Source organism: Oxyura jamaicensis, chromosome 11 (genome assembly GCF_011077185.1).
Source record: "Oxyura jamaicensis isolate SHBP4307 breed ruddy duck chromosome 11, BPBGC_Ojam_1.0, whole genome shotgun sequence".
Lineage (NCBI taxonomy): Eukaryota > Metazoa > Chordata > Aves > Anseriformes > Anatidae > Oxyura > Oxyura jamaicensis.
In genome coordinates this window covers 7,382,593-7,400,623 of record NC_048903.1, presented here as the reverse complement: position 1 = coordinate 7,400,623, position 18,031 = coordinate 7,382,593, and the positions used below count along the sequence as shown (strand labels likewise).

The following is an 18,031-nucleotide window of genomic DNA, read 5'->3' as shown; positions in this document are numbered from 1 at the left end:
TTTCATAAAAAATGGGAGTGAATTAATTGTAATTACTACATCAGATGTATGAAACATTGAGTTTCAGCTTTGTAATATTCTGAGACAGAAATAATCATAAGCTGCACTTGATCGGTATGCTTCAGGGCAGGCATGCTTGCATTAAGAAATGACTACAGAGTAGAAAGTGCTATTATCTTGTGTCTTCCTGAAAGACCAGTAAGACTGACAGGAAAAGTAGCCATCCTTCAGATGTACCTGAAACAACAAACGTTATGATCCAAAACAGGGGTATCATGCTGGACTCTAACGAATGTGAATCCCTGATTTTCGTCAGATGTGTTTTTTTGGGGGAGCAGAGCTGGATATTGGTAGGTTAAGGTGTATGTTGCAGGCAAAAGAACAGCAGAACCCCAGCAAAAAGGAGAAAGCAGCCCTAAGAGACTTCTCTTGTCCTAAGTGAGATCTTAAGAAGAGAGGAAAAATCATGTGGAATTGTAAAAATATTTGGAACTGTAAAGAAACTACTTTCCAAATGGAAAGCACCAGCAGCATATGGAGAACGTGGCTCCTAGATCTAACAACTATATACTTATGTACGTTTCTGCATCTTTTAAAATTTTAATTGTCAAATTTTTCATTTCAGACGTTGATATCTGGAGCAGTTGTTGAGCAACTTGACTTCCTAAGGATCACTGAAACAGAAGAGTAAGGCTATGTGTAAATAATAATGGTGAAATATTTTATAATTAAAATGTTTTTTGAACTGTGAAGAAATGAAATACTTATTTTTCAGGGTTCCTGTGTTTAAGAGTTTGGAGGAGCTGGATCTTCCAAAACATTCAAAGGTCAAGAGACAGTCTAGTACTCCAAATGTTTCTGAACTTGAGCAGCAACCAGACGTAAATATTAATGACTGGAAAAACAAGTCAACATACGAGATTCTGCAGAAACTTAATGTAAGAAAACGATAAAAATGCAGTGTAACTTCATTCTCATGAAATAACATACGGTATGCTGGTACATAGCGGCCTAATTACATCAACATGATTACTGCTATGGTTCGATGGTAATGCGGCCAGTAACATAAAACGTCTGATGTGCCTCTTCATACTTACCAGTGCTTTCTGGCTTGTCATGCTGTAACTGGTGGCTTCCATTTCCCCCAGCTATCCAAATCTTCTGGTAATAAATTACCATCTAAAAGGGGATCAATTTGTCATGCATCTTATGAATAAATATTTCTAGACTGAAGTCCAAAAGACTTCAACTCTTGATGTTCACTGATAAACCGATAACTTCTTAATGATATTGAGGGAAAGTCCCCATCTGTTGTTTTTTCCTGTATCTAGAAGAAAACTACCAGTGACTGTTTCTAGATCCAGTGCTCAGCAGGAGCACAGAAAATATTCTATATGCTTCCCTATGATATTGCTAGAATTTCAGCTGTAAATGACAGAACCCACGAGCAGAAAATCAGGAAACATTTCTGAGGCCAAATTACTACAGGCCTTTTGTTTTCGCTTAATATTTTTAATAGCTTTTCTCTTTTTTGCTTCACTGAAAATCTGAAGGCTATTTGTGGTTATGTTGTTGCTGTTTTTTTTTAAGGACTGCAATTGCCTTGCAAGTCAAGCATTACTTTCAAGTATATTGCTTAAAAGGGAAGGACCGAATTTTATCACTAAGGAAGGTAAGAGCTTCTGTCATTTGAGTATCCTGAATATTTCAGGAAGCAGCTGTATTTTTAGTTGTAATGAACATGAATAATGGCTATGCATGCAAGCAGTTCTGTAGCTATTTTCTTTGCCATTAAAGCAATTGCTGCATTAAATGGGACATGCAAATTCACAGTGTGGTGAGGAATGAGCTGCTAAGCATATGAACTCTTTTATATTGTATGCAGTTGTTGTATCTGTTTGTAATTCTGAACACATGCGTGTAAGAAATAGGGGATTTGACCTTGTATATAAACTGAAACTAAAGACAAATGTGTGCATTTGTAACATTTAGTCTGAAATGTGTGAAACTATATTGAATTTTTCATTTTAATGTTAGGTAATCAGTTGTTATTTTATTATATCTGTAAAGTTTATTCTACTGGAATTTTATATTATGGCTTTGTGTTAGAGCACAAGATTTAAATTCATGTAAAATAATCCAGAACAGGCTACTCGGACTTGCAGTTTGTGCTGCAAGATTGTTTTGCTTTGTTTTTTCCCCACAGACTTTGTTAGCTACCTCATACTATGTATGGGTACTTCTCGGAAAAACAGGACCATCAAGATTCAATAATACTCATTTAGTTATCCCTCAAGCAGTGTAACTTAGCACTTCATGTTACAGATCCCTGCTTCGTAATTTTGATAGAGGACAGCTGTTTCTTGGGATGAAGAATTGTTGTTTTGATATAAATACACATTATATCAGTACTGCTGTATTAAGAATGTCATAGAAAACCATGTAAAGTGGAGTAAAAATCATTGGTCAATACACAGTGTGTTGTTGAAATACAATGTCAGTCCAAAGCCGTGGTCTGAGCACGTGCAGCAGGCTTTTCACCACCACTGCCTGTACTGTTGTTGGAGAGCCTCAGTAGCTTTCTTTGGTTCTTAGGAGGTTGTGTCCTTCTTCACTCTAGGAACAACTTGAGGCAGACTTATTATGTAAGCAACCAGCATAACCGCGTTTGACCACTGACACCATTTAGGTCAAAGAAGTACTGTTGTGCCTCTGTGCCTGTTCAGACCTAACCTGTACAGACATCTTGTGCAATCCAATATGAAACAGTAGATGGTGATAACCTCTTTAATATGCACCTTGCTTTAAACAGTCTGAGTCACTGACTAAAAGTTCCTGTCCTCTTAAAGCTAGAGTTTACTGAAATTGACATTAAATAATCACACAATCAATAAAAAATAATTCTCAAATTAAAAGCTGAAGAACCTTGCGTGTTCCCGCTGACAGGCACTAGCTATGATTTTGAGTCAACTTCCACTGTTGTTGTTACAGATGAATTTACTGTTTACCAGTGTCTGGCATCAGAAACACTGACATTCCATCTGAGAACTTAAAATCTAGAAGCTAACTGAAGCTTAAATAACATGTTTATCACCAGTTTTACTTTTAACATAATGGTTCCCACTTGATCCCTGTACAACTGAAGAGATACCATTACACCAAGTTGATGCAATACGATCAACTGTGGACTGACACAAGAATGGTATCTCTTCTTATTAATGTCATTTCCCTCTGTACGTTGTCTTTTCCAAATGCTGGACTGTCTGCTTTGGCTTTGAAGCAGTGCTCTTCTCATTTTCTGCCATCTTTTTTAGGTCATTTTTGTACAGCATCATGCTAGTTTAATATATAGCACTTAACAAAATGTTCTCTGTTTTTGGCACACAGAAAATCAGCTTGGAGAGGGAGAGTAGTAGTGCAGTAATAATTACATCCTGTGTATGTGTCAAATATTCCCAGTACTTTGCAAAAGTAATAATTAGCTTCACTATAGTAGTGCGCTAATGCACCTGAATACCAAAGCTAGATCACACTGTACCTTTGGTATCGTTGTGGTCACTTTGTTTTAGTAATTCAGGGTAGAGCCACAAAGCAGTGCAAACCCCTCTTTTTCATGCTCTCCCAGCTTCCTGTAAAAGGAAAGCCTCAAGTCTCAGGTAATTAATCAGGTGATCTATTGTTCATATACAAAGTTGAAAACAACTCATATCTTGGGTATCAGCAATGACAACTTTTGTCCAAACATAGCATCACTTGAATGACCTACGCTGTCAAACACAAGACATGACTGGTGCTGCTTTAGCACAAGAAAGCATAGAAAGATCTGCTCCATCCCATAACCAAAACATAATCTGCAGTTTGATGAGGATGTACCTTACCATGGAGATGTACCTTCTAGGCCAAATCATTGCATAAATTAATTTTCCCAATATATCTCAACAATGAGCTATGTCATAAGGCTTTCTACAGCAGGAGCAGAAATCCAGCTGAAGTTGGTTTGGCTTCTCATGTAACAGCATACAACTGAATGATAGGGGACTTAATTGTATCTAAGTGTTGTATGTTAAGCACAATACACAAGTGCTTTGCTAAAGCTGATTCAGAATTATCTGGTCTAGTCAAAATTACCTGATTTATATTAAAAGAAAAAGTATGCATCTCTTTAATGTGCATTTTTGTTTTTTGATTTTTTATTTTGTAATAAATGTGTTTAGGTACTGTTCGTGAACATATTGAAAGAATCTATAGACGAGCTGGCAGCAAAAAACTCTGGTTTGTATACAGATGTCATTATGTTCCTTTTGGTTTACACCTTTTTTTTTTTTTTTTTTAAATGTATTTATAGAAAGTAAAGCTGGTTCCTTATGTGCTTGGACGAGGGGAAAAAAGGACAGTTCTACTGACAATACCGTGTTGTTTCATTGCAGCTGAAGATCCTGTCTGTAATGCTTAAACAAAAGAATTATTTCCTTGGCATTGTTTTTTGAAATAGAGAATAGCAAGCTGTTTTTGTTATGAGAATTATTGCAGATGTGCAGTTCTAGTTAAGCTCAAATAATGAGAAAAAATAAGAATACTAATATTCTTATTTCTTACATGGTATGGTAAAATAATTCTATTAGCTTTCTGTAGCAAGGTTGGTGATCAAATACAAATCAGTTAAGTTGATACACTTACGCAGTTTACTTACTCCCCCTGAAGTAATTTACTTTGAGCCTGACTTTGTCACAATAACTTCAGAAGGTTTCAGAAACTAGGCTAGTATTTACATGTTGTTAATTAATTACTTTGCCTTGAGGCTCAGTAGAAATGTCACTTCTTATTACCAAAGAAATGAGTTGAGCCTGTCCTGAACTGTTCCTCTTGCTTGTAACAGATGAGACTATAAATTTAAAAACCATTTTTCATTTTAGTTAGTTCATGTAGTGAAATGGGCCTTTGCCAATAATAAGGTAGAACCAAAATACCTTGGTTGTGTTTTTTTAAGGAATAAAAACCAAAAGGATTTTAGAAACAAAATATGTAAACTGTTTTTCGTTTCTCTTCCATGATTGCCATGTGACATACATATAGGTTGGTGTTGCGCTACAGTGCTGCATTTGCACAGAAATTTTCTTCTTCTATAGCCCCACATATTACTACTTTACTGGTACATGGGAAACAGGTAAAGTGCCCAGAGGTCTGAAATGGAACTCCATGAGATTTTTTGGCTTTTTTGCATTTTGATGGTATCAGCTAATGCATTTTTGAGATGCTTTGCTCTTGATCTTAAAAAGTGCGTAGCAATATTCACAGGAATCAACATCAACTGTTTGAATTTTATACTAACACTATAGGATGTTACAACTCTTTCATTAGCTCTGTTGATGAATGATTCTTAGCAACCTCAAAGCCTGTGCTAGAAAAGTTTGAATACAGGTCTACTAAGTTTGCATTTTATCAGGAAAAATTATAATTAAAGATATTTATATCTTGAAACATCTTGTTGATCTATGAATTTTTTTCTACACGCAGCCCATCTGAAACCAAGCAGCTTACGCAAGTCTCTTTTTTCCATGCAGTACATGTAAAACATTACCTCACTGTGGAAAAGAAACCAAAGCCTTCATGTTACACCTTGTACTTTCTCTTGCAACATCTTTGTGACATGGCCTAAAAAGTTACCTTATTTTTGTTTGCTTATCTTGCAAAATGAAGAAAACGTCACAAAAGAGATGTTGGCATTTCATGTTTTTTGAGATGATGCGGAGAAAAGAACAGGCTTTCTACGGCATCTGTAGTTTAATGAGTTCTAACTAATTTATTTTTGATCCATTAACCAATATCTAGACTAAAAAATGAAAATCTAGACAAGAGGATTTAAATCTGATCTGAATTCCACATTATAAATATTGTATGTATTCAGTTAATTTGGGGAGCTATGAATGCTGTGGCAGACTTCAAAATTATATATGAATTCATTAAACTAGCTTTTGATATGTAGTGGGATTGCTCTGTTTTCTACCCTCAGGTCTGTTGTGCGCTTCGCAGCAAGTCTTTTAGGTAAACTAGTGGACAGCCTTGCACCATCTATTACTAATGTTTTAGTTCAGGGCAAGCAGGTAAGTCTTTAATTTTCAGAAATGTATTAAGGAGTGATAACAGAAAATAAACACACAGCCTTTTTCATTTTGAAGGCTGCAGATGCTTCTTTTAAAAGTACCCAATAGTTTAAAGTATCATTTCTGAAGAAGAAAACACTAGAGAAAATCAAGATATATTTGGATAGACTATAGGCTAATAAGTCTTTATAGATTTTAGTTTTCTACTCCAAACAGATTTTAATCATCATTTCTTTCCTTCCTACGGAGGACTTTTATATTTTTCTCCCAGTACAATAATATTAATTAAACTTATGCAGAGCTATTTCCAAGTAGTAGTGATGGAATATTATGTATTTTTAGAATAAAATATATATGTATATGCAATGCTACTATGACAGATTTGTCCCTGTTATACTCCAGACTGAGGTCTGGGTGTGTGCCTCTAGCACCGTGCAGGAATAGAGGAAGGTGCATCTGCATGTAGCATGATTTTCAACTGTTTATTTTCAAGTTTTTAACCAAACTTTCATTAGTCAATCCCTTTATAATAAATGTCTTTATCATAGGAGGAAAAATAGTGTTATTGTGGTTCACTAACACTAGATTAAAAGCAAATTAAAATTTTATTTGTTAGTTTTTATTTTATTTTTGTGGTTGAACAATCCAGTACCAGCATTATAATATAGTTTCTTAAAGTGAAGGCTGTAACTTCTGGGATGCTATTAGAAATAAGAAAACAAAATTCAGAATTAAGCAAATTCCTATTTTTAAGTAAACTCCACAGCTCAATGCCAGAAATGAAAGAACATCTAAATCTGCTGTCCAGGCTTGATTATACACCCAATTTTGAACCCAAAGCAACACTTGCGCTTTTGTTTCCATATGGGAAAAAAAATCTCCATATTTACCATGGTCTTTACTGAATTTTGTTATTTTAATAGCATCCGCCTAACACTGTTAGCAATTGTCAAGAACTGACATCCAATTATTTTTGTGTTGTGAAACTTGTGCATGAAAAACAGCTCATGAAGTTTAGTTTATGAATTCCTTCTATGGTGCTTTTATTCCTGTCTGAATCCTCTGAATTTTCTTCAATACACTGCAGGTGACACTTGGAGCTTTTGGCCAAGAGGAAGAAGTCATTTCTAATCCCTTATCCCCAGCAGTCATTAAGAACATCATCTATGAAAAATGTCATTTACAAGATGAAAGAGAAGCTGTGGTTCAGCAGGAACTTGTCATCCATATTGGTTGGATCATCTCCAATTCACCTGAACTTTTCAGTGGCATGCTGAAGATACGAATTGGGTCAGTAAAGTATGCGTTTTGCTTACTACCAGTATTGCAGGGGAATATACATGCTTCAACAGAGATTGTTGTTACATTGCAAAAATAGGTTATATGTAATATGACGCAGCAAAATGGGTATGCCTCAGTTTTACATTTCTAGGAAGCCTGCTTTAAATTATCATGTCAAAAGTGGGTACACAACCGGCCTTATATTTGCCAGTCAACAGTATAAAGTGGAGGAAGGGTGGTCTTTATAATACCTTATTTGAAGCTTTCTGCTAATGTGGTGAACTGGAAGATTTCTAAATGCTTGATCTTTACCAGGTTAGGGCTTCAAAACCAAAAACACTGTAGTGGGATTTTACAGATGCATTTTGTACAACAAATGGTTAGTAATAACCATGCTACCTCCAGGTCACCCTGTCCTGCCAGTAGTCAACAGGCACAATGTTCTACCTGGCTCACCTAGCAGACGGTGGCAGTAAAGCCTTTCAACACTCTTTGCTCGCTCAAGCAGGTACCTATGGATGTAGGTTTGGGGCAAATGGGTAAAGGGGGGAGACTTCATAAATGCAACAATCTAGGAAAGATACAGCATGAATTTGATTCCCTTCTGAAATGAAAAAATCCTCCAAGAGGATTGTAGTTGCATTCTGTAGTTTCCAGTAAGTGCTGAGCTTTTAATATAGTTTTAATATAATGAGCTTGAAATACAGTTTGGTCTAATTCAGTCTTAAAAGTCCAGTAACTATGAGCAACAAATCCCTTGGAGACAGTGTTTCAAGATACTTAAACTATTTCTTTTCAGAGCTTCAGCACAATAAGCTGCATAAAAAGATAGCTTGTTCTTCTACAGTGTTGTCTGTAATGGGAACTTCAGGGAACACAAGCTTTCTGTAGTTCAAATGCATGTAGCATTTAAGACATCCCTAGAATATTGCAAGGCACCTAGGTAGCGAATCTGAGTATCCAACATCTGGCATAATGAAGACAGTTCAAGAGCAGATCCCTATACAAACATGCATCTGCCGTGAAAAAGAAAAACCTGATTGATCCTATAATGTGATGCTACAAGTCTTTTATTCTAGAAAATAAGAAGTAGTATCCTTATTACAGACATGCACAATGCTTCTTGACTGCTTATCAAGGTTAAGCTATATATAGCTTAGAAACCACAAACATGATTCAAGCCTGAAACATCATTTACCAAATTGACTGTTCTTTTTAGTTCTTCGATAATATGACTACAAATAGTTCATGCTTCAGTGCTATCATATTCCATGGTATCTGCATTTACATTGCTAGCTACAGTAATTATTTTTTCACAGTTAGGAACAGACAAATGCATTTGGCTAAGTACCTCTTTGAAGAGGACAGGTGCTAGTGACTGAACTTTACAGAATTAGTGAGCATCCTTTAAGATTAGAACTTAAGTGTTCTGTATTTTTGGATAGGGAAAACATGACATTTCAGCACTGGAGGTAGATACCAGCAGTCTTTTTTCTACCATGTAAGATTCCTGTTACTACATTAGAAGTACTTTCCACTCATTATAAAACCAAAACCTTCTCAATCAAATCACCCATGTTACATCTAACTGCAAGTACATCTTTCACTTAAATACACTTTCTGTAGCCTCTACAGGTCCATGTTACTCCTCTTCCCCTTCCTCATTCTCTGCAACTAATCCCTTTTTGCAGTTTTTTGTTTTCTTTCTTCCAAGCTTAATTCTAGAGATTCAATTTCCTTTTATTCTAGTGTTATCACCCACTCCAGTGAGCAGAATTATTAACCTTCTCACAGAATGAGCATTCCAGTTTGATAACGGTTTGATTTAGTGTCTTGTTATTGATTTGTTTTCAGGGTTTCATGTTGAAATAGATCAAGTTCTTGACAGTCCTATTACTGTAAAAACCTCCAATCAACTGACTTCTACCCACCCCCTATCTGTGAAGTTTGGTAGGAGGTCCACTCTCCACTTTGCTATGTCACATAGGCCACTGCAGACAGAAAAGACCACTGACTGACTTGCATAGAGACGTATCTGAGAAAAACAAAATGATTCAAGCCAGTTCTGTTTGTTAATCTTCGTAACAAGAGACGAATGCTATTCACACAGTGAACTAAAAGCAGTATGTTCTGGACAATGCAGTACGCGCGTGTTGCCTCATATTCTCCTAATGTCTTGTACCTTCAGTGAATGATCCTAGAAACCTCAAATGTAAATCAATGTTGAATTGGTTGGCCTGACATCTCAAAATTCTATGCAGTTATTAAAAAATCCTTCAGTACAAAGTCTGTGACTTGACTTAGGGAAACAAAAAATTCTTTGTAGGTCAAGTAATAACATACCTGAAGTATGTGGCTATATTGCTGACAAGGTAAATATTTTAGCAATACTTCACTTTTCTCTCTGATAAACGGAGTAAAACAGCTCTTTGACATATTCTAGACTTGACTGGGTGTTATATGGTAGATTATATGAAGAAAAACTAGTGCAGTTTCTTTACCCTTTTGATGGGAATAGCTACTTGAATTGAAACACTGCGGATGTTCAGTTACTCTGCTTCATATGTATTATTTCATCTTTAATATGACATTTGAACCTGCAGCATTGTTTTATATTATGTGCAGAAGAGAAATCAGCATTTTCCTTCAATAACTTGCGAAGTCCTGCTTCTCAATCCCTAAGGTTGAAAAATCATCAGTTTCCATGTTTTTAATCATTTTTTTTTCAAAAAGGAGCAGCAAAAGAAGTGTGATAGACTGCAAAAAGGGGCTTCAAAGGCTAAAACTGTTAATAAGCCTTGAAGTTTTTTTCAATGTAAAATGATTTAATTTTCTTTCCTAAGCTCATCAGCAAAATGCACATACTGTCAAGACCATAATTTTGAGTAGGAATTGTAACATCAGAAGTCAGGTAAATTTTGTTTTAATGAGCATGGGATGTAGGAAGATGTGTAGTGAACCTATCTTCCCTGTGAAAAGTAGGCTTCACAACCTATTTCTTAAAATCTATGCAATACGATATAAACTGGAAGTCATAAGGCAAACAAATGCAAAATCTGAGCAAATTCCCCAAAACAGTAAGAACAGTAGAGTATTTGATACCATAACCACATCCTGACAGCAAAAGAATACAAACAGGATGATATGGAGTTTTCCTGAGGTATTTTACTGGACTAATTTTTTATCTTTGCAAATGTTGTATTTAATTAATGACTCGCTTCCTCCCTTTACTTCAGATGGATTATCCATGCTATGAAGTATGAATTGAAATTCCGTGCCGGAGATATGCCAGCCAAGGACCTGTACCAGATGTCCCCTAGTGAAGTGAAGCAGCTTTTGCTGGATATTCTTCAACCACAGCAGCAGGGGAGGTAATGAGATGTGTGGAGTTAGTGTCGCCTGTTCTCATTCCTAATAGACTGTTCAAGTAATTTGCATTTCTGAAATACTTTGTATACATCTTAAATCAGCAGGTATCTGCAATCAGTAGTAACACTTATTTAAGGAGAGGTAGCAAAGGTGCACTTTTTCATTCTTTCAGCTGTGTCCAAGTTTCACTGTTGTTTCTTTTGTAGCACAGCTTCATTTTTCACCTTTATCCTTGTGGAAGCCTTAAGTTACAGTAATAATGTATATAATTTGGCAATACTGTGAAGCATTATATTCCTCAGTGTAGGGAAAGGAGTCAGAACTACTCAATACTGCCTACTTAAGTAACTAATCTTAAGGAAGACAAAATTACGTTTGTCTGCTGTTCAGTGCCTTTTTTTCTAGCTTATATGAATTAAGAATGGGTTTTCTCTAGAATATTCAAGAGAGCTTTGCTGCCTGAAACTAGTTACAGTTTGGAGAAAAGGTTATAAGTTGCCAAAAAGAGCATTCATTGTGATGCAGGCATGCAAGAAAAAAAAAGTTAAAATTACAATATTTCCACTTACCTATATTGAAAATACTGAAGTTAAAAATCCTCCCGTAGGTTTTACTTCTAGTTAAATTAGATTAAACTTTGGCACATAATACTACTGATAATTTTTCTAGTCCTTCACTGAATGGATGATGGCAACTACAACCTTTGCTCAAATCATACTACTTTGTTTCTGCTCAATTCCAAATTCACTCTGTTTTTTAAATCCATTCTATTTTTTAGATCTGTGGTCTTTAATGCTTGAGAAACAAACTCCTTAATGTGGTGTCTGCTCCCTCTTATTTAATTTGGGATGTAGAATCTCTCTGTAGTCCACTATACTATATATTCTGTATTTTCTCCCATGCTTTTCAGTGTCTCTGTTGTAGTTATTAATACTAGCTTTTTAGTTGCTGTCTCATGTAGATGCTGACGTTATTTCTCTCAAAACCTTCACAAAAGTGTTAACTTGTAATCAGAGCTCTGCTTCAAAGGGGAGCTAGCTGTCAGCACTCTTACCTTATAAAAACAGATCCTCTACTAAAAATATGCAAACTAACAGCAGACAATAACATTTGGGAAAACTTTTCTGTTAAGTATGTGCAGTACTGCTACACAAGACTAATCCTGTACTTTGAAACCGCCAATACCAGTCATATCAATGGCTGCCAGTTCTTAAAATTCTGTTGCTGGTCTATCAGACGTTTTTGTCCCATGCTAATCTACCTTTAGCAATTGTGCTGAAATGCATTTTTCTAACCTGGTATTTGAAGTAGAATGATAGCTGTTTCTAATCCATGACCTACCACATTCTATATTTTATGGATGTAGAATTTCTTTGAGCTATGTTTATATAATGAATTGTTTTGCCTACATGGTATGAGGAAACAGATCTTACTATTATAGTTAATACAGTGGATTTTTTTTTTCTGAGCTTATAAATTTGCCTGTCATGGAAACCAAACAAATTTTGTTGCTAAATACACAGTGGCTTCTGTTTTATGCACGTTTTAGTCTTCTGTGACTTAATTGAGAGACATGATGAATTCAGCCTATTACCTTTACTGTACTGCAGTGGATAGACTTCATAGTTCTTGTGTGTGTTTTTTTCCACTCCAGGTACATAAAGCACAAACACACATGGAAGAATAACGTTCTAACCACTACTTTCTGAGCATCTTGATTTTATTCTCTTCAGAGTCTAACATCCCAGGCACAACATGTACTGCATATGCATCGTTAATAGGTGTTAGCTATCACTGCTTACCTTACTGGCTTACACCACAGAACATGTGACTTGGTTCTGAATCTGAAACAGCTTTTTGTTTCCAACTATCAATTTCCTTTGTCCACAGAGGCTGGCTTAACAGACGACAAATAGACGGTTCTCTGAATCGAACTCCTGCTGGATTCTATGACAGGGTGTGGCAGATCTTGGAGAGAACTCCTAATGGTTTAATAGTAGCAGGGAAATTTTTACCACAGGTAAAACATGGACAGGTGCTCAATTATTTCTGCTCTACGTTAACAATAATAGCATTCATCATTAATAGTAATATTTATTGTACGCCATCCTATATTACTTCAGGATAATTTGTCCCCTTTCAGATATATATGTATTTTTTGAATCATACTTACTTTTTGGTTCTGAGTAAAGTACAATTAGAATAGAATGGAAGTCATTTACTTCTATTAAAACATTTTTGTAGGACTATAAGACTAAAACACCCTTTCCCAGTCATGGAGTCCAAAGCTGTGCTGTCGCAGGCTCTGAAATCTGCTTCCTATTTGATGCTGCAGTGGTCATATTTTTTTGGTTGTGTATTATATATTCAGCAAGCACACAGGCTGTATTGGGGTGGGGAGTGACTTAATGCAAACAATCTTTTCTCTGTAAAAGTATTATTCGTTTTTCAGCAACCAACTCTATCGGATATGACGATGTACGAAATGAATTTTTCCCTCCTTGTGGAAGATATGCTGCAAAACATTGACCAGCCAGAATACAGGCAAATTATTGTAGAGGTATGTGGCCTACAGTGGAAGAAATTTGATAATGTGCATGTTACTGCTTAAAATAAATAAATAAATAAAATCTGTAGAAATATAATTTTAAATACAAACAATTGCTTCAGTGCTTTCTCCATGCATTTTGTGTGATTAAACTGGTTACTGTTAGCATGCTCAAAATATACTAAGTTTTTGATGTTTTCCTTCTTTAGCAAATAAGTAAATAGTAATGAGTGCCAATACACTTATGAAGACTAATTGTTATATTAAGTCCTTAGCCTATGCCTTTTCTTAGTGATTTTCTAAGTCTAGGGAAAAATTTGCTCTAAAACATCAGTTTGCCCTGCAATAGCTTCTTCTCTGCCATTTTGCTGAGGCTTTCTAGTAAGTTGCTTTGTGTTACTGACTCAACTAACTTTCAGTTTCATAGGATTTTAAAGCAAGGGACTTCTTTAAACTCCTTCCCCCACCAGTGCAGCTAATAATGGATACTTTTAGAACAGATCAAGAGCATATGTACCTTTGGTAACTGACATCTGTGCTGTCAGCAGTGTTCATTGTTAGTTCCCAAGTATGTGTCTCTGATGCCTGCGAGTTTTTTTTCCCACAGTAGAATTAATTCAAATCCATCTCAATTCTGGCTAACAGCTAAGGGTCATGCTGCTTGCTGGAACATCCCCAATTTTTGCTAAAAGAAAACACAGTCATCAAAAACAAAGATGACCAATATAGATTCTACTGCCTACTTCTATAGGTCACTCATCATATGTCTTCCTATTTTAAATCTTTCAGATATAAGAAATGTGAATTTTCTTGAACCAACATTTTTTGTGTCTCTTGGCTTTGTTGTTTATGAACTTTGCCACAGTGCAATTATCCCATGTGTATACATCAAAACATCAACAGCTGAGGTTCACTGTTTGCTGCTTTTCACTCTCTCCATTGCCTGAGCACCATTGTTTGTGCAGCCTCTCACTTAACTGAATAAACTGGAAAATAACTTCCTGACTCCCAAAGGGAGATGTTAATGTCAATCTTTTCTGCAGGGTCCTTAACTAGGCAGTCACCAGAAATTGTAACTTTTCATGAAGAGCAGCTTTTTTTCAGTGACTCTTTCATAAAAGTCACAGTTCTTTTATCCGCACACTATTACCTGTGCCACTATTAAATTGCTTCCTGCTTGAAACAATCATATACAGTTAGTTATGATGCTTTTTCTGTAACCTGAATTTTAACAAATTAAGGTCTTACTGTCTTCTTCTGCCTTCTAGTTGTTGATGGTCATATCTGTTATTTTGGAGAGAAATCCAGAGTTAGAGTTCCAGGACAAAGTGGACTTGGACAAAGTGGTGCAAGAAGCATTTCGTGACTTTCAGAAAGATCACAACAGGTCAAAGGGAGCTGAGAAACAAGTGAGTAAAATACTGCTGTCTTACAGCATTTACTGTTCAGAGGTAAAACATGCACTTACTTTATTTGTTGAATTGTGAATTCAAAGCAACAGAGTTAAGGACACTCACAGTGTTAGCCAGCTCTGGAACTGATAAAGCTGAAATGCTTAGGATGTTCGTTAAAAGGGTAAAGAGGTAATGGCAGTACAAAACTAGAATAGTTTTCTAGTTTAGAATACTAGAAATTTGTAAGGAAGCAAAACCGAATGCTCGGCAAGTATGAATTTAGGATCTTAGTTACTAAGATACTAAGAAAAACTTATTAACCAAAGAACTAAATGACAATATTAATGTAAGAATTTTAAAGGCAAAGCTGTTCTTAGCTACTGATTTTTCCACTATGGTTGCATTCACAACCTAGCAAGCTTTTAATCTTTAAGGCTTAAAAACCAAATAAATGAAACTTGATCATCAAGTAGTTTTTAAGATTTACTTCACTAGGATATCAGGTTTTATGCTTTAAAGGCCTCTAAGCAGTCTCACTACAAGTTTTGGTGCCTCAAAGCTCGGTAATTCTGTAATAAAGCCAGTTCACTTGACTGGTTGAAGAAATAAATGAGTCAAGCAGTAGGACAAGCCCCTCTGCTACTGAGGATGATCTTACTTGCTCAGTCTGGCATTGTACTGTGCAAAATATATTCAGAGAGATCTGTGCTAGCCCTGAAAAACCTATTGGTTCTTATATGCACTTATATGCAAAAGCACTGCCTGTTGTGGAGTTTAGCTATTTAGAGATGAGGAAGAATGTGGTCCTCCACTATTTTTTCAGAAGTTTTAAGGTTCACTTTCTTGTAACTATTTTTGTGTAACGAGACTTGAAAGAAATCCACACAGTTAGCCTTAAAGCCTTAGCAACACGTCACCTTGCACAATGCCTTTGTTTTTAAAAGCACATAATTTTCTTTAAATTATGTTTCTTTTGTCCTCATTGTTTTGGGAGGGTAATGATTCTGTGGCTGCAGCCATAGCAAAACCAGACACATCCACACAAATGGCTATTAAGTGCCAGCTCTGCACGCTATCTTGTTACATGCTACCAATTACAGTGACAGGCTGGAAATCCCTATGGCTGTAAACTGTAAGAAAAATCCCATGCAAAAAATGATTTGTACTGGTGCTACCCTAGCTTCCACTTCAGTGATGGATTTTCTTTTTTTACTAAACCCAGATCTAGTTAGAATGATGCCTTTTGTCTGTTAAAGAGAAATCCCAGTTTAGAGTCGTGATTAGTATGTTTAAAGAGTTGGAATTTCCCACAACAACATACATTAAAATTTTCTGGAACCTTAGAGCCCTTTATTCCTAAGTATATGCCCAGTGGAAGTTAACTGTAGCCTAGCTGATGATATTCCGTCTCAGGTTTTCCTGACAAATACTGCTAAAAGAACTCATAATTTGTCTGAAAGGTGTTCTTCCATTCAACTGATTTGCAAATATTTTGATTTTTTTTCCCATTTGAACATGTAATTAGTATTAAAAGCGATTACTCCAGTAATTTCAAACACACCCTAAAACTACAGAAGTCTCATAGTTTCATCACGCAATCTCCACCCTTAATAATATAATTGGAAAGGAACCTATTTCCTGAATTGAAGAGTTGAACATCTATTATAACAGCCAATATATAATTGGAGAAAAAGCAGCTGTTTTATCATCATTAACTGAGCAAAACAGGTGTTCAGTGAAGAAAACCTATTTGCTGATCTTACCTGATGAACGAAATGAGCTCATAAGCTACCTGTGGTTTACTTCTTTGATTTTTATTTTTAAATAAATCTTTAGTCAGTATCTCCGCATGTGCACGCACAGACATGGATCACAGTCATATTGTGGTAGCACAGTAAGTTACCACACAGTAGTCATGTATCTGCGTGTTTTAAGATAGCAATTGTTCTCTGTCACCTATTACAGTTGAAAAATATGGAGAAGGTAGCACTGGAAAATTCAGGAAGGATATAAATACAATATGTTTTATTAATGTTTTCCACATGTTCAGATGGTACATATCTGAAAATTGAGCAGAATTATACTATAGCTTTTCAGTTTGAAAAACAAATTTGCATTTCTAACATATCCATGATGTTTCTCCTGTTCACTTGAGTTTGTCTGCCTTTCATAATCAACCCTTAACAGAAACATCTTCTCTCTCTGCTGCAGGATGACATGACTGCCTTCTATAACACTCACCCAGTCGGAAAAAAGGGAACATGCAGCTACTTGAGTAAGGCTGTGATCACCTTATTGCTAGAAGGGGAAGTGAAGTCAAGCAATGATGATCCTTGTACTGTTAGCTAAAGCTTCATATACAGCATAGGAGTTGCTGCATTATATAGGGTTCTATGTATTTTGCATGCACGTATTAAAACACTGTTTTGAAGAGTAACCCTGGCTAGGAATACAAATACGTATACCATCCTTTGCTAAAAAAGTGCCATTAAAGACACAAAGTGCACCTTAATTTTCCTTTCTCAACTATGCAGCATGATACTGAAAGCACATGAAGTTAGTCCTGTGATATCTTAATTAAGTAGAATGGTGTTGTACCTCTGATATTAAATTTATGCATTTACCATAACTGGTATCTTAGAGAAACACAGTGTAAGATTCTGTCCTTATACCTCTTATTTATTTATAATTACAAACAAGTTTATTGTAAATTCTAAATTAAATTCAGAAAATACTATAGTTAACTAATGCATACCAAGCTGTGGAAATGTGGAACCTAGATATTTTTTTTTTGATTTTGGACACAAAATAGAAGCAAGTAAAATAATAAAGTTGTTATTCTTGGAAAAAAAAAAATCAGTTCAATTAACAGCAGGCATTTAGTTGTTTGGGTTTTAATTTACCACTTGATACACAGGTTTCATTGCAAGAGAATGGCTTTTTTTAAGCTCTAGCAATAAACATCACTGTAGTTTCCCAGTTTACTTACCTGTATAAAGGGAAACACATGATAACAACATAAATAGTTTTTATAAAAGGAAGCAAACTGTATTAAAAATTAGTGTCAATGAAGAAAAAGCTTTGTATTAAATGAGCTATTAACACGTGAAAGAATTCAAGATAAATTTATTTGTCTCCCAAATGTGTGAAAACATTGTATGCTAAAATGCTTTATTTTGGTAAAAGTGATAAAAATCAAATGCTTTAAAAAAAACTTTCAATAAAAATACTTTTAGAGTTATACACAGACTCTCACTGAGTTTAGTGGCAACCTTTTAATGCGCTACTGGGTGAACCGACTTCTAAAGCTTCAGAACTGGTCCTAAAACATTTTGATA

General features: G+C 35.5%; 1 protein-coding gene across 7 annotated transcripts in view; it reads left to right on the top strand.

Moving 5' to 3' along the window:
- The window catches only part of PHKB (phosphorylase kinase regulatory subunit beta), a 74,130-nt gene extending 56,400 nt beyond the window's left edge, over nt 1-17,730 (top strand). For 5 of the 7 annotated variants that reach the window (XM_035336745.1, XM_035336750.1, XM_035336747.1 and 2 more), the window contains 11 exons: nt 626-687; nt 776-938; nt 1,591-1,672; nt 4,215-4,272; nt 5,074-5,164; nt 7,189-7,391; nt 10,619-10,753; nt 12,642-12,771; nt 13,204-13,311; nt 14,568-14,708; nt 16,905-17,730. In XM_035336745.1, the coding sequence (XP_035192636.1) occupies nt 626-687; nt 776-938; nt 1,591-1,672; nt 4,215-4,272; nt 5,074-5,164; nt 7,189-7,391; nt 10,619-10,753; nt 12,642-12,771; nt 13,204-13,311; nt 14,568-14,708; nt 16,905-17,042 (1,311 nt within the window). In that variant the 3' untranslated portion in view covers nt 17,043-17,730. Of the gene's footprint in view, nt 1-625; nt 688-775; nt 939-1,590; nt 1,673-4,214; nt 4,273-5,073; nt 5,165-6,010; nt 6,102-7,188; nt 7,392-10,618; nt 10,754-12,641; nt 12,772-13,203; nt 13,312-14,567; nt 14,709-16,904 lie in introns of all 7 variants that reach the window. The other 2 variants (XM_035336746.1, XM_035336752.1) reach the window with 1 other exon arrangement.
- The last annotated feature ends 301 nt before the right edge of the window (nt 17,731-18,031 follow it).